Here is a 20,191-nt window from a genome sequence, read left to right on the forward strand (position 1 = left end):
GATGACCACAGGCACCACTGTGGTCTTCACCTTCCAGGCCTTCTCCAGTTCCTCTCTGAGGCCCTGGTATTTCTCCAGTTTCTCGTGCTCCTTTTTCCTGATGTTGTTGTCACTTGGTATTGCTACATCCACCACATATATACATATATATATTTACAAGGATATGCTTTTTATATATATATAAAAAGCATGATCACACTATCACACTAGTATTTTGGTAACCGTCTGACGAAAAACCCTGCAATTTAATTTGTTAACATACTCGAAATCTTGATTAAATTAAACTATTTTTGTCTGTGTCCATGAATTGCTTCGCGAGAAGCTTCAATAGAGTTTCGATTTCCGACATCTTTGAACGTAGCACAGTGTCTTTCCTGTTGACACGGAAGTGACGAACTCCAGAAAGAGCATGTGCGCTCAGAAGGGGTACGCGGAGGAAAACTTTTAGTAGAGTTTTGCTAAACATTACCAACAGCGGCTAAATAAAAAGTGACCGACCGACAGAAATGAGTGAATCTGAACGCTACCCTCCCCCGGACTTCAGCTGTCCTCCACCGAACTTCATACAGCAGCCGCAGCAGCAGCAGCCCCGCTCCAGCAGCTTCCACTCCAGCATGTGGAGCTGGGGACAAACGCCCTTTGAGCCCAGCTGGGGCCAAGGCGGCTACTATCACAGCCAAGCGAATGGACCTGCTTACTATGGACCTAAACCACAATTCAGTACGTGTATTATACAGTTTGTATTTCAGCGTTTGAGTCCAGTTCCCCAGCTATGATCTGGTAGGCCTATTAATAACAGCAAATGTTTGCCTCTTTAACTTGTAAACATTTTAGGATTGATTCGCATGAAAGTTGTCTGATCGTGGATTTCTTCTCAGATCAGCATTTTGGCGGTGAGTGGTGTCAAGCTGGATATCCCGGTGGCAGACAGAACTACAGACCTCCCTATCAAGGCAAAAAGGTTATTTGTTTATTTTAAAAAAATCTGTATTAACTTCAGTGACTTTAAAAAAAATATCCATCACTTTTTGAACTTTTTCTCATTTGGTCTTACGTAAACCCAAACATGGATATTTTGTCATACTTAAATTTAAATAAATAGGATACAAGGTTTTCTAAATGTTTTCAGCCCTTCTTGCTCTGATATCCAGGCCCGGATTTACAAGGATTTGGGCCCCTTGGACTGGAAGGCATTTTGGTGCCCTCTGCACTAAAGAAAAATAATTTTGCTGATTCAGATTTCATGAACTGTTTGTCCTTCCACTTTACAAATATTTACAAATCTGTTGTTCCATCACATAAAATAAAAAGTTTTAGGTTGTGACGTCAGAAAATATGTAAAAAAAAAACCAAAGCGTATATGAGTACTTTTGCGAGCATAATAGCATCTTTTCTCTTTATTTGGATCTTTCATTGAATTCACAGCAAAGAAACAGGAAGGAGCCGGAGTTTCCCCATTACTGCGACACCTGTGACCGGGGCTTTAAGAACCAGCAGAAATACGACGAACACGTTTTGCAGCATGTCAAGGTATTTATCTGCCACTGGTCACTTTCTGGATAACATCCGAATCATAACCGATCGTTGTATGAAATATCATCCACAGTGTTCTGTACCTGACTGCAACTTCATGGCTCATGTAAAGCTGGTTGCCATTCACTGGGAGAACGTGCGTAGGCTACGTCCTTGAGCATCACTTAATGTTTTCTTCTTTCTAACGTGTACATATGTTCTAAAAACAGAGCCACGCACCAGGGGCCAAAAGAATCAAGCTGGATACTCCAGAAGAGATTGCTAAATGGAGAGAGGAGAGGCGCAAGTTAGTTTGCATGCGATTTTGAGATATTTTGCCACCTTTAGTTCCTGTTCTCTAACCGGATTCCGATTTGTTTTATGTGCAGAAACTACCCGACAATTCAGAATATCGAGAGGAAGAAAAGAGTCATGGAGGTGCGGGAGCAGATCGGAGGCGTTCTTGAAACGACTCAGTTTGGGTGAATATGGGCATCGTCTCTTGCTAATATCTGATGGAAACTGCAAATTGTCTTTTCTTGGAAAATTCGAGGCCAATTTAAAAACTTTGTTGAGATACTTTTGCATCAAGTAGTAAAAAAAGGTTGACTTTCAAATTTGGCTCGGTTACGATAGGTATTTTTTAAAGATTATCAAAACTCTTAACTTGGAAACTTAGCCAATGATCTCAATAACTTGGATGTTGTTCTTTGGGAGTCAGTGAATAACAGTCCAGTTCTTTTTCTTATTGTTTTAAGTAAGACACTTTAGATCTGTAAAAATGCATATATATACTTTAATATTTGTTCTCAGGCGCATGAGAGGCAGAGGCAGAGGGAGAGGCAGAGGCAGAGGTCGAGGTCATGGTTGGGGTAACAGAGGGCCCCTCCCATTAAATGGCACTGCTGCAGAGACCCCCAAACCACTCAACCATCTTTCCACGGGGGGAGATCCACTGGGAGTGCTGGCCAGTACTGACCAAGGTTAGTAAATAAGTAAGCTAATGGTTTGATGGTGAATTTTTAGAAGTAAATCCACTAATGACAGTTTTAGTTACAGATGTTGGCTCTGTTTCTGGTTTCCTCCCAGATTCAGACAAAGAGGAGTCCAGTACGGCTGGCCTGGTTGTGGCCCCGAAACAGATGAGCTCAGCCCTTGGGTCATTACTGGCCAGCTACGGTTCTATGAGTGAAAGCGACGAGGAGCCAGAAGGTACGCTTCTAGGTTTCTTCCAGACAAATTCTAGACGGTGTCTTTCTGTAGTTCTTCTGTGTTTAACCAGATCTTTGCTTTCTGTAGATGTCCCCGTTCTGAGAGCCAAACAAGTTGTCAGAGAAAACGAGACCCTGCTAAACAAAAGGACGCCAACTTCCGAGGACAGTCAGTCTAAACATGTGGAAAAGCCCAGCGAGGCTCAGACAGTTCCTCAACCAACCTCTGGCCCCGGCATGTGGAATGAGAGAAGAGGAAGAGGAGGGAGGAGAGGAGGAAGGGGACAAAGATGCAGAGACACGCCTCAATCACGCCGCGCAACTTTACTGGAAATGGTATTTTCATATGACATAAAACTACCATAAATTTAAGAGCTGCACCAACAAAGCTTCTGTTTGGTCAAAAAGAGGTTTCACTTTGAACATCATTATTACTGATTGGCTGGTTGGTGCATCATATACAATGACTAGTATATGATGCTAAAAACTTTTTAACATCTTATATTACCCTTACTAAAAAGGCTAATCGCTATTTGCCTTTGTAGGGCTATCACCCCCATAATAACAGACATTAGCCCTTACTAAGTTTAAGGGCAAATAAAATAGAGTAAGTTGTAGTAAAAACTCTTGTAATTGTAGTTCTTGGAGAGAAATTGGAATTAGCTGAAATTGGCATTAGGAGGTCATAGCTTTACAAAGTTGTAGATCTGAACGAACATGATTGGTACGTCTGAAACAAATGTCATTTTCAGTCTAATTCGCTCCATTGCCCATCCATCAAAATATTCATTATCACTTAACTTATTACTGTTTTTATTTCCCCCTCTGTGTAGTTACTGGCCCCAGACATCCGCCACGAGAGGAATGTTCTGCTGCAGTGTGTACGATATGTTGTCCGCAACCACTTTTTCGGGCTGGAAAACGGATCTCAGGACCGAGAGGGGATAAATCAGGAAAACCTGACAGTTTCTGCAACCAGTGAACTTGAAGAAGAGCCCGTGTCCCGATCAGACTCCAATGTTCACGATGAGAGACATTTTGAAACTCTAATTGTCCCGGACAGCAGAGATATTGAAGGTTTAGGCAGTGAATCTGCTGAAAGAACTGAAGAAAGTTCTAGAGAGTCTGTCCAAAGTATTGAAGAAAAGACTGCCACGGCCCACAGCGGTCAAGATCCCACCAGCACAAATAATATATCTAAATCTAATGTCTATGATGATGAAATATGGGAAATGGATGGCTGTTCTTTGAAATAATTTTTTAAGACATTAGGTTGAAGTATATAATTATTTTTCTTGTAAAGAGAGTCATTTTGTTGCTTTTTGTTGTAAGTGGAACTTTTCATTTTGTTGTAGAATAAATAAGTTTACTTACAAAATTGATCAACTGTGAATTTTTATAACGGGGTATACAAAGTCCATTATGATTGTCCAGGGAAACAACTTTATAGAACAAACTCTCCCGCGGTTTCACACTCATGGTAGGTTTAAAGTTTGATGGTTTTGGACATTTTTCTTTCAAACATACTTTTCAAACTGAATAACTTTCACCAAACTTCCATTACTTAATTACATAGAAATGAACCCAAAATACTTTACCAACTATACTGAATCTAAAAGTATCTTTTAGTATTAAGAAAAACAAATCCTCAGCATAATGATGCAAACATTTTTTTTATTATTGGCCTGCTGTGGTCATCTGTATTTAATGTGTATGAATGGCTTTGACCATGTGTGCTATGGAGAAAACTTAATTTTTCTTTCACGATTTCACAACGGAGAAAGAACAATTATAATCCTTAGTCTGTCAGTAAAGGCTATAATGATTGGGAGCTGAAGTACTAAATTAAGGTAGCTTGTTCCGATTCCACAGTCTTCCTTGAAAGACATGAGTAGTGTTTGATGCAATACTTTTTAATACAATGTGGCAACATTTGGTTTATAATTGGTGTATGCTTGATATACAGTGTTTAAGTAAAACTCGACTCAACAAGTCAAGAGGCCATTGGAAGTAGTGCAGTGACAGAGGCTGCTCCGCCCCCCTGTGCTGGCCAAGGAGGAAAAAACAAGCATGCGCAGTATCCTAGAAACCACCTGAGCTCTCACTATTCATGTCTGGGTAGCAACGGTGAAGTTGACTAACGGCGTATGGGTCAACAAACTGAATTAAGTACGCCATTGTTCCGCGGCTATAAAAGCAATTACTTTCTTCTGTGACTTTAGCTGCATTATAATTGCAGAGGCACTCATTATGTCTTCAAAGGGTATTCGAGTGGAACCCCCGTTTCTAGAATTCAAGGATATGAAAGTTGGGGAAGTTTACAAGAAGGCAGTCTCGATTACAAATATTGGGAAAATATCCAGGAAGATATTTGTTGAAAAGCCAGCGCTGAAGGTAACGTATTTACAGGTATTTGGGAATGAAATGTGGTTATGAATTAATAAATGTTGAGCATTTACCAAATATGCATATTGTTGCTAGTTAATTAACCAGCCAATTACAACAAAATGACGGAGTTCGCTAGCTTACATCGAATAAGAAGTAAGCTTCTCGAAGTATTTGCCGCTTCAGACGTTTCTTTGTAACAAATTGTTGTTATTGTTATTGGCTTGATGTATCAAACATAACTTAAGTAAATGCAAAAAGTAGTTTTAAAGTATGCATTTACAAACATTGCCCAACCCAGCGACATGCGAAAAAGTTCTCTTTATTAAATATTGAATTAAATGTGATTAACCTCATTTTTCCCTGCCAGCATGCCTAGGTGGGCCCCATGTGGGGAAAAGGAGGGCAGGCCATATGGGTCCCATATGGGTTTGTCCGCGGGTTGCATGATGGCCCCACATGGGTTTGCCCATATAGGGCCACAGCCCACATAGGGGGCTGTGGAACCCCCGGACAAACCCATATGGGACCCATATATCAGCCCTCCTTTCCCCCACATGGGGCCCACCTAGGCATGCTGGCTGGGTTTCTTTCAAAGCTGATCAATTTCATGAGTTGCAAAATGGTCAACTATGCTACTACGGATATAGATGCACATTTATTGTATTAACTGGGTTATATTTTTTGCATATTTATGAAATTTGCTGTTAAAACAATAAAAATATGAAGAGTTTTCGGACGTTATTTAATATAAACTTTTTTTTACTAAAACAAATGAGAAAGAAACAGTCCAGTTCAGTCTTCGTTTCACAACCACTGAGCAAACAATGAGAGCTTTCGAAAAGTACTTTTTTAATTACTACATTTTAGCATACCATAACTAAAATCTAGTTTTAGTAAATGCAAAAAGTTTTGCATACATTGTATGCAATGTATACAATGTGTACACAGTGTATATGGCATTGTAAGCAATGTTATATACAGTGTTTAGGTCTGTGGTTGTAAAGGCAAAGATTTGAAAATGTTCCAGTGGTGTGGCACCACTTTCAACTCATCTGCACCTAATGATATATTTTTCTCTTTGACTTCTCTTTCCCTAAAGATCTTTAAATTAATCAGATTGGGTCGACCTTGGTTTTTGCCACCGGGATTTTGTATTAGAGGCACCCTGGAGTTCTCTCCAGTCACTGAGAAGGAGGAGGTCAAAGACTCCATTCGGATATGTATAGACGAGGAGGAGATCCTCGAAGTTCCAGTAACAGGGTACGAAGTTCTCTAAGTTGGAAAAGCTGTTTTCAGCCACACTTGTCAATTGTGTTTTCGGTGCTAGTAATGCTGCGTCTCTGACTGCAGACTTCCCAGGTTTCCCTCTTTAATCATGGACTCATTGCTAGACTTTGGATGCCTTGTCGCCGGCAGTCGAGTGGTCAACAAAATGCATCCAATTCTCAACAACGGATCAGCACCTGGTAAGTCAGGTGTTTGTTATTTGACAGGTGATATTTTATGGCACTATGATAGTCATCCAGGCTGTATACATTTGTGTATGTGTGTGTGTGTTACTGCTGAAGGTCGATTCAAAGTGAAGTATGAAAGGAGTGAATCGTTCTCCCTCAAGTTCTTGCCGTCACACGGAATCATAGAAGCTGGCACCACCTTGTGGTTGACAGCAGAACTGCGTGTGGACAGACCTGGGCTTATTGCTGAAGAGGCTCTGTATGTTATTAAAACCACCAACAGTCATTACTGTGAATATTTAGCATGTATTACAAGAATCAGAAACTATTTAGAAGGTCATTTATTTAAAAAAAAAAATTAAGTGATGTAGCTTCTATAATTAACTATCTATTAGACATTTTTGTCTGCTGAAATTGTATTTCGGTCTCTACTCAAACTGGATAATGACAACTGTGATCTTGGCATATTTCTTCCTGAGGGTGATGCTCCAGGATTGTCCAGATGTTGTTCTCAGTATCAAGGCTGAAGTGGTGGAGCAGCATCTTGAGGTTTCTGACGTGCAGGTACATTGATTCAAAGTCACACATAGATAGAATGACGGTGTTACATGCAAAATACAAAATGCTAGATGTGGTGTGGTGATTTTTACATCGAAATGTGACCGCAGGAAAAATGTATGTAGTTTAAATTCTTTTCTAAGACACTGTAAACTGTAAATCTTAAAAATATTATTATTATTATTATTATTATTATTATTATTATTATTATTATTATTATTATTATTATTATTATTATTATTAACATTTCTGTTTTAATTGCTTGAACATGTTGTAGGGCTTCCCCCTTCCCTGTTTGTGGTTTGGACCTGTCTACTTTGGGGCCTTCAGCGAGAAGAAAGTGCTACTAAGAAATAACTCTCCCATTTCTTGTGACTGGGTCTGCCTGCTGATGGATAAAACTGCTGGTATTGAGGCAGTGAGTTTGAAAACAACCTCTCTATTTTGCAAGGGGGCGAGGGAGTGCAGACGGAGACCAAAAACATTGTCTTATTCAGTGTTCCTACTGTGTTTGCAGGGAACAGACCTTCAGAAGAGCACAGGCACCACCCTGCTGGAGAGAATGAAGAACTGCAGCTCAACCAGGCATTCTGCTTTCCAGGTCGTGGAGTGTGTGCCTGCACATGGTCGACTGAGTCCTTATAACACTACCACAGTGGCAGTACGATTCAGTCCCAAGCCCAGGAGGTACATTTGACCTAAAACACTACAAAGACTTGTTGGAAATTCATGTAAAGGAAAGATTTTGTGTTAGCTCATATAGTTTTAGTTTTAGTTTATAGTATCAGTAGATTGATAATATTAATTCAAGGCAATGCATGTACGTTGATCAGGATTGACCTACTTTAAAAGCATCAAAGGGATAAGAAAGCATAATAATGAAAAAAATAATAATTTAAGAAAAATAAATGTTACTCCCCGTCGGGGAATCGAACCCCGGTCTCCCGCGTGACAGGCGGGGATACTCACCACTATACTAACGAGGAGCTGGTAGCAACAAGAAATCCGTATCTGTATTTCACAGTTTCCATGTGCTCTGCTTGACAGGGGGTGGCGTAGTACTTCACCTGGGCGACAGGACTACTGTCTGTTTCTCCTGTTTGATATTGTGAGCTGCAAACATGGCTTCACTCAACCTACAGGTACTCCCACAGGAAAACGGTGCTGAAATTGTTATTGAGGACTGGACTAAAAAGGGCTATTATGCTGCATGAATCTAATGCCAAGTTAGGTTCTGTGGGCCTCAAGTTTGAGTTTCAAAGCCCATCATGTTGACTAAGTTACATGCTCCATCTAATAAAGGGGTGTATAAACTAAAGTTAACTAAAATGCTAAAGTTTGCTAAAATCCCTGTGTTCTATAACATTGACTTGTACCATGCAGTATCTTAAGGTTTACTTTTATAGTAAAATTATCTACAGGTTAGCTACAATTATGTCACTATCATGAGGGGTATTACTGGCATGTTAACAAACTTTGTCTTACTCTCTACCATATGTAAATAATAGCGCTTGAGCTAAAATGATCTAAAATGCTAACGTTAACTAAAATTATGTCAGTAGCATGCTAGCATGTTGACTAATATTGTGTTACTCCATCCAGTAATGTAAACTGTCTAACCCAAATGAGCTAAAATGTTATATTTAGCTAAAATGCTGTCAATGACATGTAGGCTACCACCACTCTCATGTTGGCTCAAACTGACTCACTCCATTTGGTATGTTAAGCTTTGCTTTTATATCAAAATTAGCTAAGAAGCTAACTTTAGTTACAAAGCTAATGTTAATGGCTTTTACTAGCATGTTGATACGGTTGTTGTGATACTGGAAAGTTGTGTCAAATCTGTAAGAAGTATCAATATACCATCTTAATGTCTGAACAGAGCACAGATTTTTCTACAGACTGAATGTTAAAATGCATTCCTAGTATATTCCAAAAATTAAAGAGGATCAGAACAAATGGGGACTGATTGCCTTAATGAAGCTTATTGTTTTAATTTAGTTGACAGCAGCGTGGAGGTGGCAGTAACCGGTTCTGGAATCCCCGTGGCTCTGGTTCCCTCACCCTCTGACACGTTTGATTTCTCCCACTGTGCAATGGGCCAGCATTCAGATCTTCTGTGCGTGCTCCAGAACCACTGCCCTCAACTTCCAATCAGATTCCGCTTTCGCAAGTTAGCACACTTTACTGCCCATCCACCAACGGGAACCATTGCCCCTGGGCAGTACCAGGTGAGACGGTCGGCAGCTTTAGGTGGTGCTTTATAAACCCCTGCAGTTTTAACAGAGGAGCTTCCCCCTCACCCCCATCTTCTCCAGGATGTAGTTTTGACTTTTAATGCACGGCAGCAGGGAACCTTCCATGTGCGTCAGAAGGTAGACGTCCTAGGTTGGGTTGCGTCTCAGAAAGACGGCAGCTCCAACGAAGTCGGCTGCTTCCACACAATATTGCTCCACCTATCTGCAATATGTGACAGTGTGAGGATACCCCCACCACAACCACAACTCCATTCTGGTGAGTGTTACACACTAATGACGATTGTGTTGCAGAAACAGAAATGACCTCCTGTGTCGCTGCAGCTCTAAAGTGTCCCATTGGGTTACGGCCCTGCGTCCGGTTGAAAGAGCTGGATCACTGCAGCATGTTGGGCCGTATTGCCGCCGCAAAGCTACACAAGCATCGCAGGGAGATGCGCCCAGTCACAGATATAGACGAGTTCCTGGCTTTCCCCAACGATCGCCCCGCGAGCATCAGACCAGTATCACCACACGCACAATACAGGTAGAGATGAATGAGCCACACTTCTGGAAACTGTATCAAACCTTTTATAACCTGTGGTTTCTGGAACTTTGAGTTTGGAAAGGCAAAACCTTTTTAAAAGGAACTCTTACAGCAAGGGAGAAAAATACATTTTGGATGTTTTTAGTGTGTGTGTTTTCTGTGTTTTACCAAAGTTTACCAATGTTTTCTTTTTTTTGTTGTTGTTTTGACATTGTTTAGGACCATTTTTACCGGAGTGCGACGCCACAACTACGTGGACCCCACCTACGCTTTCACTAAGGAAGAGGAAGAGCTGAGACAGCGCAACCAGCAGATTTACATGAACTTTATCAAACAACTTAATCAAAGACGGTATGCGAAGACCGGGGAGAGGTTTACTTTGCAAACTCTACAGTTTACATTTTAGTTTTCCTTTGAGGAAAACACGTATTCTTTAAATTTGAAGAGAACATTTTTATTTTCTCAGTTTCTACTGTAGAGCCACACAATTCAACTTGATTATGTGATTTGGTTTTAGGCAGCCACAGACTGGGAATGACGACGTCCTTGAGATTGATACACATAATGGACTAGTTCCTCCTGAGTTCAGCATCACAAACCTGAACAGCACCAAGAACTCAGACGTGAACCCTAGTTACAGTTCAAAACACTTTTGTGAAATTACAAACAGCGGGGACAATCAGGTTAGATACAAAGTGACTCAATGATATCTAATTCAGTTATATCTTTCTTTTATGTATGTGCGTTTTGTTTACATTTTCTCATGCACTCTTTGCAGATTTTCGAAGCAGTGAATACAGTTCCATCTACCAGGCAGCAGGTGGCAGACTGTAGGAGGACTCTGAATCCTTTGGAGTTCTACCACGTCGACATAAGTAGGATTTTATTTTTCCAAACCATCGACAGAGCAGAAATGAATGTGTCTAAGCAATATTAATAAAATGTCCCTCTTTTCAAACAGCTCCCTCATCGGTGAACTTCGGCAGAGTGGCTCTGCATTCAGTGTGCGCTACGAACGTGCATCTCGTCAATCGCCTGCCGGTGCACATCTGGGTTGAGCTGGAGGTGGACTGCGTTGAGCTGCAGGGCTCCTCAATGCTGTCCCAAGTCTTGCCTCCCTTCTTCCACAGCATCGTGCCCCTGACGTTTCAGAGCATGGTGCTTGGCCACTTCAAAAGGCTAGTTCTTTTTCTTTTCAGACAATGGATTGAAAAAAAAAAAAAAAAAAAAAAACTTTTAGGATCATCACGGTCGAATGTTACCAGCTCAGTGCGTGTGACTCTGTCTTCCAAATACACTCAATCGTTTCAAAGTCCTGCTACTGATAACAATTTGATTCTGTTGTGTTCGAATTTTAAGTCTTAGCTTGTCTGTAAAATTGATACCGAAGTAATAACTTCACAAGAGGCTCAACATTCCTTGTTTAATTTTTTATTTTTCATGCTGGAGTTTTCATAAAATTATTCCTTCATTCTCTTAATATTATGACTTAATTCTAATTGTAATGCTTTATTCTTGAATTATTTTGACTGTACTGTCGTATGACTTTATTCTCATATTGCTACAGCTGTATTCTTGTAAAACTGTGATTTTTATTCTCGGAGTTAAAAATGTCATGACCTATGCCTGGCCCTAATATTCCATCGTAAAAAATTCAAAGTCCAAATAAACAGAAGCTGTAAAACAAGCTTGACAAACAAGATGGCCGCCTGGGGCGTGTCGACATCACCGCGAACCGTGGAAACCCCGAGGAGTGCGTTTGTGAGATGCTCAAATTAAATCTAAAATTTGATCAATAAAATCTATTTAAAATCGCCCGGCCTCACTTTGGATCGGTCTTTCACATGAAATCTCAGTGAAATCCCTTGAGGTTTGTAGTTGGGAGAAATTCCAAAAGTGTGGGCGGGTTTGAGGTGTGTGAGAGTACTTCTGCAAATCACAGTGACTGTATTTTCATTTCTCCAGCTCCTTGAGGTACACCATCAACCAGCAGCACCCTGGTCAGATCCTAATCCTAGCTGAGGTGGTCCCCTTGACTCTGGAGCTGTCCAGCAACCTGCTGGTGCTCACCCCCAACCCAGTGCTGCTCGCAGGGTCAGAGTACAGAGGCATAGTGACCCTTCGAAACATGTCCAACTGTGTAGCAGAATTCACCTGGAAGCCAGTTATCCCAGAGAGCGGCCTGCTGTTGTACTCTATCCGCCCAGCTACAGGTGCAGCCCACTTTTTTTTGTTGTTTTTTGGGTTTCCTGATATGTAAGTATTGTTTCATACGGTCTGCTCTCCGTTTGTCCAGGTGTGGTGGAGCCACACATGGAAATAGACTGCGAGATAAATTGGCATCCTGGTTTTAATTCCCCTACCGAGGGAGACTTTGACTTGTTTGTCCAAGAGGGAACCTGCCAACACCGCTTGCACTGTGTTGCTAAGGTTTGTCTCGCTAACATGAAGTACTTTTTTTTTCTTCTGGGCTCCGATTTGAGTTACAGCATTGAAGAAACATCAAACATAACAAGGTGCTTAACCGTGATGCAGGGTGTCGAACTCATTTTCATTTTGGGCCACATACCAACGCAATAAATGTTCTCTAGAGCTGGTTGTGCCAGAATGCATTAAGACTTATTAGCAAACTGTTAAAATGTCAATCTTCCTCTCAGGTTGGACCCACTACTGTGGAGCTGGCAGAAAAGAGAATCCTTTTCACATCCGTACCTCTCAACATGACATCCATCAGATCCACTGTCCTGCACAACTCTGGACAGAACCACGCCTATTTTGAGGTGTCCAATCCTGCACCGTGTGCAGAACGTGTGCTCTATCTGTTGACCTGCATGCATCTCGGCTCCGACTGCACGACATCACTTTGCAATGGCTGCCGACTAACTGAAGATTCCATGTTGGTGTCCTTGTTTGAGGCAGGTTGTAGACCTTTGCCCTCTGCCCGGCATGGTGGTGAGTCCGTCTTTAGGCGTTGTACCAAGCAGAGGTCAGGCCATGATTCGCATTCAGTTCAACCCAGACTGTGTCTTTAAATTTGATACCAAGATTGAGGTGAGAGAAACAAACGGTGCTCTTTTTTTAATGTCCATTTTGACATTTTTTAAAACCTTTTTTTTGTGTGTGTGTGTGTGTGTGTGTGTGTGTGTGTGTGTGTCGTTTTCAGATAGCGATGAAGAACATGAAGTCCATCAAACTAAGAATTGGAGGATCAGTAGAGCCTCCAAATGTAACTTTCAGCAAGGTGAGTATTATGGGATGGAATGTTTGGTGTGGCCTCAATTCTGAAAAAAGATCATTTTTTGTTTATATTCCGATTTACTGACCTAAGATTGACTTGCAGCACCAACTTGTGCTAAATAATGTGTGTGTGTCTTTTCCCCTTTTTTTCAGTTGTATTTCCAGTTCTGTGGAGTCCACACTGGATCTCAACAGAGGATTCCTTTCTCCATAACAAACCACTCTGCGGCTCTTTCCCAAGTCACTTTTGATCTGTCAAAATACAAAGAGTTCTCAGTCAAAGGCCGCTCGCCCTCTACAAGTACGTATGCACTCTAAAGTATCTCATTTGATAAATGCTACTATGCTAGTGATGTTCTACCCAATATATATATGGTCATGGGAAGAGCTAAGCCACTGTTTGTTTGTTTGTTTTGTTTTGTTTTTATCTGGTTGTTTCTGTGTCTTTTTTCGGTGAACAGAAAAGGACCAGGGAGTAGCTGTGGTGGAGGTCGGTAGTGGTCAGACAGAGGAATGCTTCCTTGTCTTTTCTCCCACCCAGGTAAGATTTGCTTTAACACCTTTCTGAATGTTTTGAGATTCATGACACATCAAAAAGATGTTGCCACTTTGGAATAATTCTACTCTACTTTTTGTTCGTCTATCACAAAACTGACAAAGCGTGCAAGACACTCTTGTTTTAAGTAAATGTCTTGCGTGGGTCTCTGTTAAAATTCACTACTAACTACAACTATACGGGCAGTAGAAGGAGGGTAAAGACAACGTATGCTCTCTCCTTTAGGTGATCAGCTACGACTTCGTGTTGCCAGTAATGGTCAACGGAGTTAAATGGCCGACTTCGTTGCCCTCTTTCTTCACCTCGTCCTCTTCTGCTACTCTGCTACTGACACCTGACAGCAGGAAGACTATGACGACGTCGACCACTTTGGCCACAGACGAACAGCAGTCAATGTTGGTAGAAGCCACAGGTGGGCTCACCGAAGCGGACGTTGGCCTGCGTTTTCCAATCCAAAACCAGATTTAAAGAGTTCGTTGTTGGAGCATCCAATTTCAACAAAGTTGTAGCAATCTTTCTGTTGTGTTGTGATAGTTTATAACTTTGTTAATGACAGGGGTTTCAGAATTTAAAGTATATAATTACATATATATAATCCTTTCTATTTCCCTTTCCTACATAGCTCTGTTTGCCCCAGTGGAAATGTCCTCCACTCGCCTACAGTTTGTCGTTGTGTCACATTCTCCTACATTCCCTCAGGTATATGCTCCCATTACCTTCCCCTCTCCTCTTTTGCATTTCAAAGCACCCTGTTTAACACGTGTCACCACCTCATGACAAAAGCAGGAACGCTTTCACGCCTCGGCTAATTTACCGTCCCGCTCTCCTCCGTGCCTCGACAGATCGTTGAGCTGAAAGCTCAGGGTGAACAGAGCATCTGCTGGAAAGCTGTCGAAGGAGAAGGCATCCGTTGGCGGTTTGACCTCGGCGCCGCAGCAGAGCTCTGCGCGGTGGCTCCAGCATTTGGCTTTCTCAGGCCTGGCCAGTCCGTGTGCTTGGCAGTCACCATCAACCCTGAGGCCACGAGAAACGGTGCAGTGTCATTAGCAGCCATATCCTCTAGAATGAGTGTTTCTCCATCTAAATCCATGTGAAGCTTTAAATGGCACATCTGTGCTGTTCTCACCCCCAGGTGGATGGACGATACAGCACAGCACGCAACTTCTGTTAGAAAGCAGAAAGCGAATGCTAGGCATTGTATTTAAAGCTGCAACATTCCGATCATTGACTTCTGTTCTAATTTTTTTTTGTTTTTTACCCCCAGCAGAAAGAATAACCAAAGTGTCCATTCCACTGTATTTGGGAGAGGAAGGAAGAGAAAGTAGCGAAGAACAGCATCCTTATAGAAAGCTGTCAGTCATCATTGTCCTCAGTCGCCCCAGTATCGTCTTCTACCCCCGTCAGATCCTCTTCACCCCTGTGCCGCTGTCAAAGAGCACAGAAACCAAGCTAACCTTGCACACTGCTGGCTATCCATGGTTAGTTCACAAAGATACGCCTAAAGCTGCCATGTTTGTTTGTAAGCAAGGCAATAATGAAGATGGATTTTTATTGCATTTTCTAATTGGTGGCAATAAGCCATCTGTGCTAAGCCTTCTGGGCTAAATTATAACAGAGGAAACGAAGCCACAGTCACTTATTCATCTCAGAGTATTTGCTTTATTGAAATCAATCAGGCCCGCATTCATCTGCTGTCATGGTGGGTTTCCTTACGTCGGAAAGCAGCAGCCTAATCGACATGCTGATTTTGTTTATGGCAGAGGATTCAAAGTAATAAATATACTGTAAATAGAAACCATAACATTTTACACCTAACCCTTAAACACATATGTCTCTGCCACCACCATGTTTCAATGTCAGGAAACTGAATTCTATTGAAGTTTGTGGTTGTGAATTGTCAGAATGTGAAAACGTTCAGGAGGAAGACTCCACATCCACATGAGTTGTCGGCTGTTTTTCATTTGTAGCGGAACAACCATATCAGCGGAATGCAAAGAGGTGGAAACCATGGATGGAACTAAGATCCGGCCTATTTCTGTCAGCTTTCCTGATGGAAACCGTATCTATGTCCAGAACATCACCGAGGTAAAAGTCTGGAGTCACCCTAATCGTAACAGCAGGCCACATCAAAACAACAACAAAAAACAACACAATTTTGGTGTTATTTGCAGTTCAGTTTTGTTAGCAATTGCACTGAGATACAGATTTGGAAATGCTTCTGCTAAATTTGTTTTAATCTGCTGTCTTCCACCCTGCAGGGAACCAAAGTTGTCTCTCTCCTGTGTGAAGTGTCGTTCTGCTCTGATGAACCGGTGTCGTTGTGCACAGCCATCACCTTCTATGACCACATGAAAAACAAGTAACCTTGTTTTTCTGCAGTTTAGTTTGGTTTTAGAAATCTTCAATTTCTTCCTTCAACTTTTTCTTCTTTTTTTTGTGTGTGTTTTCTTCTTCAGATTCAAGATTAAGGTGTGTGCAGTTGCTGAGAACTGTCTCCTAACAAACTGGCCCTACTTGGCGATACACCACACCAGTCAACATGTAGTTTTGCAAACAGGTACTGCACTGAGAGAGCTATATAAACACAGGGGGAAAAAATGAGTTAATGTGCTGCCTTAGTTATCTGAAATAAATGAAACTAGAATCTGTTTGGATATATATTTTTTTTTTGCTTCTGATTTGAAATATTTCATGAAGGAGCCACGTCTGTGGAGGCTGTTCTCCTGAACTATAACACACCAAGTCCTTCGTCTGGCCCGATCACGTCGTCATCCTCGTCGTCGTCGTCGTTTGACCACAACAGCTCAGCGTACTGTAACACCTCAGGTCAGACTTCTGCGTGACAGTGAGGGATTCAGCTGCGGTAAAAAGTCAAAGTCAACGAATCAAAATCGTTTCTCGCCATGCCCCGGCGAAACAAAAAACATGAAGAGATCACATCAAATAATAATAAATTAGGATAAATAATACTAAAAACTGACCCTGAATGACCAGTTTCATTTATTACTAAAGTGTCATCTTCTCTTGTCAGATTCCTTGTCATATTGTCAGAGTATGGACGAACAAGCTGAGAATCACTCTGCTAAAAGTGACACCCCTGCCAGTCTTTCTATCCCAAAATTCCCTGTTGCCAAGTCAGAAGAAACAAAATTTTACCAGAAAGTATTACTGACTGTAGAGAAGTGGTTTAGCCTCTATGGATGGCCCTGTGGAACAAACCCCATGTGTATACCTCACAGTTTCAGAAGGTAATATTTGAACACATAATCCCACAAAAAGCTGATTGTTTTTGAAAGCCATCTGCTGCAGCGTTTCCCTTGTTGTCCCCGTTCAGAGTTGTGTTCGTAGTTCAAACAAGCGACTCCAATGGGCGAGCGTTTAGTGTCACCCAAAATAAAGATACAAGGTGGGTAGGAATGATACTCAGTGATTTAAAGTATTATTCCAGTTGTTTGGCCGTGCTTGCTTCTGAAGTCTCAAAAAACCTACACATTTTTTGCACTATAGGTCTGTAGTGGATATGCTTGAGCATTTGACCGGCAGAATGATACCTGGTATCCCTATGTGCCAAACATTTTCAAAAGACATACACCAGCGCACTATTCAGGTGCTACAACAGAATGAAGCTATTCTGGAATTTCTCAGGTAGGCTCAATAAATACACAAATGAGCTTGTTCCTGTTTATCATATATCTTATTCAAGGTTTCCTGCCATGGAAATAATTTCAAAATTTTGCTATACCACTGAGGGTGCATTCACACCAGCCCCTGTATAGCCTCGTTTAATCAAACAGTATAATCATGTCTTCAGAGTGCAGGGAGCCTGTCTTTGTCACATCAAGCCTGAGTATCTGCTGGACATCGCGGAGTTTAAGCACTGGTGCTCCTTGCAGGTATCGACATACCTGCACATAAACAAACCTTTACCGCAGTACAGTTCTCTGTCCTGATTTGTTGAACGTTGACCCTATTGTAAGTCTATGTTTGTGTTTCTCAGGAAAAAGACTCAGAGAAATACTTGGATTGTAGCTTTTTTGACTTTTGGTCTCTGAGCAAACGCTCATGGACTGATGTGCTCATGCAGATCTACAAGGTTATATGTCGTTCTGATATTCCATGCACATCGGTTGCCGAGTACCTTTATTGAACATCACTGCCCATATTGTCAGGTTCTGGTGTTGAGTCGTGTGCCAGAGGACACCCTCCATGAACCTTTGTGCCCCAGGGATACAGAGGATGCCCTCCTTGATGGCTCCCATCCTCTGACCAGCACCATCTACTCGCTACGGGAGCTTCACTTGCTGTCATGGCTTAACATGAACTACCAAAAGATGAGGAAGATAGTGTGGGAAGCAGGTAGGGTTTATGTCTTAAGCCGCCATTGAAAATTATGCGCAGGTATAGGTAAACCTACTTTGTTGCTGTGCCACATAAAACTGTACAAATATGGACAATTAGGCCTTAAGCAGTTTCTTAGTATACTTAGTAATCTTAATATTTTTTTCCTCTATGCGCAGTCGCACTGTCGCCATGTGCGCTTTCATGTGTTTTTTGTGTGTGTGTGTGTGTGTGGTTTTGGGAATTGGCAGTCTGACGGGACAGCCCTAAGGCCATGGGAAGGCTAAACATGTCGCTAAAGCTCTCATGACAAAATAAATCTCTACCTGTTTGCGTCTCTTTTTGGATTGTCTGTGTGTCGAAAATAAATATTTCTCGTATTACTATGACTTCTCAGGTCGTGTCCCATCATCGCGCTGGATCATTAATTTTGATTTGGACTTCTCAGATGGTCTGGTGCTTGGTGCACTGATTGCGGCTCACTGCCCTTATCTGGTATGTGTTTAATATACAGTTCTGTTTCTACTGTATGGAATGTGCCTAAACATGAGTTTGCCCTGTTCATTTTGGTTAGACTTACTTGTCGCGTTCCTAATTACTACAGATAAGAAGCCACTTCCAGAGGATGTACACCACACCCTGCAACGTGGCGCAGATCCTTCACAATAGCATTGTTGTGACTCAAGCTTTAATTTTACTTGGTCTCAGCTTAAACATAAAGGTAAAGAACAACAGCCAACGGTTTCATACTTAATAGAATCGCAGCTCTTGGACGACTGTCAAGCAGTCAACTCTTGATAAGTGGGCAAACAAAGAGAAGTTTATCTAAATCACAAATATTTTAATTCACCACCTAATTATGTCAATTGTTAATTTTTAGAAAATATTTTTTTTGTATTCCCCTATTAATGTATAAAAATTTAAATATGCAATATTTGTTTCAATTTCCCGCTTCCTTTCTATTGTCGGAAAATATATATTTTTTTTTTATTATCGGATATTTTCAAAAATAGCAAAGCAATAAAAATAAGACTGCACTTTCACAGAGCAACAAAAACAAACTGCTCCATCTGACTTTATTGATATTAAAACCAAACAAATCAAACAACAAACGGGTTGTTTAAGTCTGGAAATGGATTTTGTTATTAAGCTGCGGAGAGAATAAACTCCTCCCACGCTCCTCAGCACACAGCTGTTGCAACACAGAGAAATATTTAAACCTGGTTAAGTAACAGAAAGTGAAAAGAAATGAAGTCATTACACCAGCCCACATTTTGAGGAAAACTGAGATATTATCTTAAGATTTTTAACACAAAAATGTTATTATTCCTTTTTATGTTTTTGTCTGCGGTGTGTTTAGTCGACCGAGCTGTGTGAGAATAACCCGGTGCAGACGTTATTTCTGTGTGTTCACCTGTATGAGACTCTTCCTCACTACATGCCAACAAAGACCCTGACTCTGTCAGGATGTCTGCACAGCACATTCAGCAAGCAGGTAAAGCACACACACACTGTTACCACCCCGTAACACACACACACACACACACACACACACACACACCCCTACAACCCCGTAACACACGCACACTTAGTTCTGTGATACAACAAAATCCTTGTAAGTTAAATTAATGTGAGCACAGAGGAGACAGAAAATGGCTGAGGTAATAACTTAGATAATGTTACACAATCAAACACACACACACACACACACACACACACACACACACACACACACACACACACACAGTAACTGGATTGTAGAAATAGAAACTTGATTTTTTTTTGACAGCAGCAAAAAAAAAAACAAAACAAAAAAACTGCGAGTTTTGTTTTTCTAAACTGCTCTCTGTGAACCGCAGGTGCGCCTGAGAAACCCCTCCTCCAAGCCGCTCAGATACAAGGTCCTCCTTTTAGGAGAAGACGCCCATCTGTTCTCCGTCCCCGGTAGCTCTGTGGTCACCGTTCCCGAGGAGTACGTCTGCAGTACGACACCCCTGCAGTACAAAACAGCTGTAAAAAGAGACAAAATATTTGGACATCAGCTTACAATGTAAAACTCACTTTACTTTATAATCCTTGTGTCTAAAACAAGATCCAAACACATTTTCCTATTTATTTTCTTATTACAAAAATATTTAAAGTAAAAAAGTAGTAGT

General features: G+C 41.3%; 2 protein-coding genes and 1 non-coding gene across 4 annotated transcripts in view; 2 read left to right on the forward strand and 1 right to left on the reverse strand.

Annotated features, from left to right (window-relative positions):
* The first annotated feature begins 366 nt into the window (after positions 1-366).
* On the forward strand, positions 367-4,101 carry nufip1 (nuclear FMR1 interacting protein 1). Of its 2 annotated transcripts, none has more exons than XM_014998049.2 (10): positions 367-720; positions 879-961; positions 1,426-1,530; positions 1,607-1,669; positions 1,743-1,819; positions 1,902-1,994; positions 2,326-2,495; positions 2,566-2,724; positions 2,812-3,059; positions 3,557-4,101. In XM_014998049.2, exons 1-10 carry the CDS (start codon positions 507-509, stop codon positions 3,977-3,979), a joined length of 1,635 nt encoding a protein of 544 aa, XP_014853535.2. In that variant the 5' UTR covers positions 367-506; the 3' UTR covers positions 3,980-4,101. The 2 variants fall into 2 exon arrangements, with proteins under 2 accessions (XP_014853535.2, XP_014853536.2); XM_014998050.2 differs by having other exon boundaries at positions 2,602-2,724.
* An 810-nt stretch (positions 4,102-4,911) lies between these two features.
* LOC106924362 (cilia- and flagella-associated protein 47) overlaps positions 4,912-20,191 on the forward strand; it is a 32,985-nt gene continuing 17,705 nt past the window's right edge. The window contains exons 1-40 of the mRNA XM_088014594.1: positions 4,912-5,117; positions 6,211-6,371; positions 6,462-6,577; positions 6,680-6,824; positions 7,045-7,129; positions 7,401-7,541; positions 7,641-7,810; positions 8,171-8,265; positions 9,125-9,354; positions 9,442-9,637; positions 9,703-9,904; positions 10,124-10,276; positions 10,422-10,599; positions 10,683-10,779; positions 10,866-11,082; positions 11,870-12,117; positions 12,201-12,334; positions 12,562-12,684; positions 12,824-12,955; positions 13,068-13,145; positions 13,295-13,442; positions 13,603-13,682; positions 13,923-14,109; positions 14,320-14,396; positions 14,540-14,729; positions 14,962-15,175; positions 15,665-15,782; positions 15,956-16,056; positions 16,154-16,254; positions 16,395-16,523; positions 16,729-16,945; positions 17,032-17,103; positions 17,205-17,342; positions 17,509-17,590; positions 17,695-17,790; positions 17,867-18,053; positions 18,433-18,530; positions 18,640-18,756; positions 19,396-19,530; positions 19,895-20,007. Of these exons, the coding sequence (XP_087870720.1) occupies positions 4,974-5,117; positions 6,211-6,371; positions 6,462-6,577; positions 6,680-6,824; positions 7,045-7,129; positions 7,401-7,541; positions 7,641-7,810; positions 8,171-8,265; positions 9,125-9,354; positions 9,442-9,637; positions 9,703-9,904; positions 10,124-10,276; positions 10,422-10,599; positions 10,683-10,779; positions 10,866-11,082; positions 11,870-12,117; positions 12,201-12,334; positions 12,562-12,684; positions 12,824-12,955; positions 13,068-13,145; positions 13,295-13,442; positions 13,603-13,682; positions 13,923-14,109; positions 14,320-14,396; positions 14,540-14,729; positions 14,962-15,175; positions 15,665-15,782; positions 15,956-16,056; positions 16,154-16,254; positions 16,395-16,523; positions 16,729-16,945; positions 17,032-17,103; positions 17,205-17,342; positions 17,509-17,590; positions 17,695-17,790; positions 17,867-18,053; positions 18,433-18,530; positions 18,640-18,756; positions 19,396-19,530; positions 19,895-20,007 (5,645 nt within the window). The 5' untranslated portion in view covers positions 4,912-4,973. The remainder of the gene's footprint in view (positions 5,118-6,210; positions 6,372-6,461; positions 6,578-6,679; positions 6,825-7,044; positions 7,130-7,400; positions 7,542-7,640; positions 7,811-8,170; positions 8,266-9,124; positions 9,355-9,441; positions 9,638-9,702; positions 9,905-10,123; positions 10,277-10,421; positions 10,600-10,682; positions 10,780-10,865; positions 11,083-11,869; positions 12,118-12,200; positions 12,335-12,561; positions 12,685-12,823; positions 12,956-13,067; positions 13,146-13,294; positions 13,443-13,602; positions 13,683-13,922; positions 14,110-14,319; positions 14,397-14,539; positions 14,730-14,961; positions 15,176-15,664; positions 15,783-15,955; positions 16,057-16,153; positions 16,255-16,394; positions 16,524-16,728; positions 16,946-17,031; positions 17,104-17,204; positions 17,343-17,508; positions 17,591-17,694; positions 17,791-17,866; positions 18,054-18,432; positions 18,531-18,639; positions 18,757-19,395; positions 19,531-19,894; positions 20,008-20,191) is intronic.
* On the reverse strand, positions 8,038-8,109 carry trnad-guc (transfer RNA aspartic acid (anticodon GUC)). Its single transcript has one exon. It is a non-coding gene; the product is annotated as a tRNA-Asp (tRNA).

This window comes from Poecilia mexicana, unplaced genomic scaffold (genome assembly GCF_051168715.1).
Source record: "Poecilia mexicana isolate PSO_F unplaced genomic scaffold, ASM5116871v1 scaffold_2, whole genome shotgun sequence".
In the NCBI taxonomy this organism is placed as follows: domain Eukaryota; kingdom Metazoa; phylum Chordata; class Actinopteri; order Cyprinodontiformes; family Poeciliidae; genus Poecilia; species Poecilia mexicana.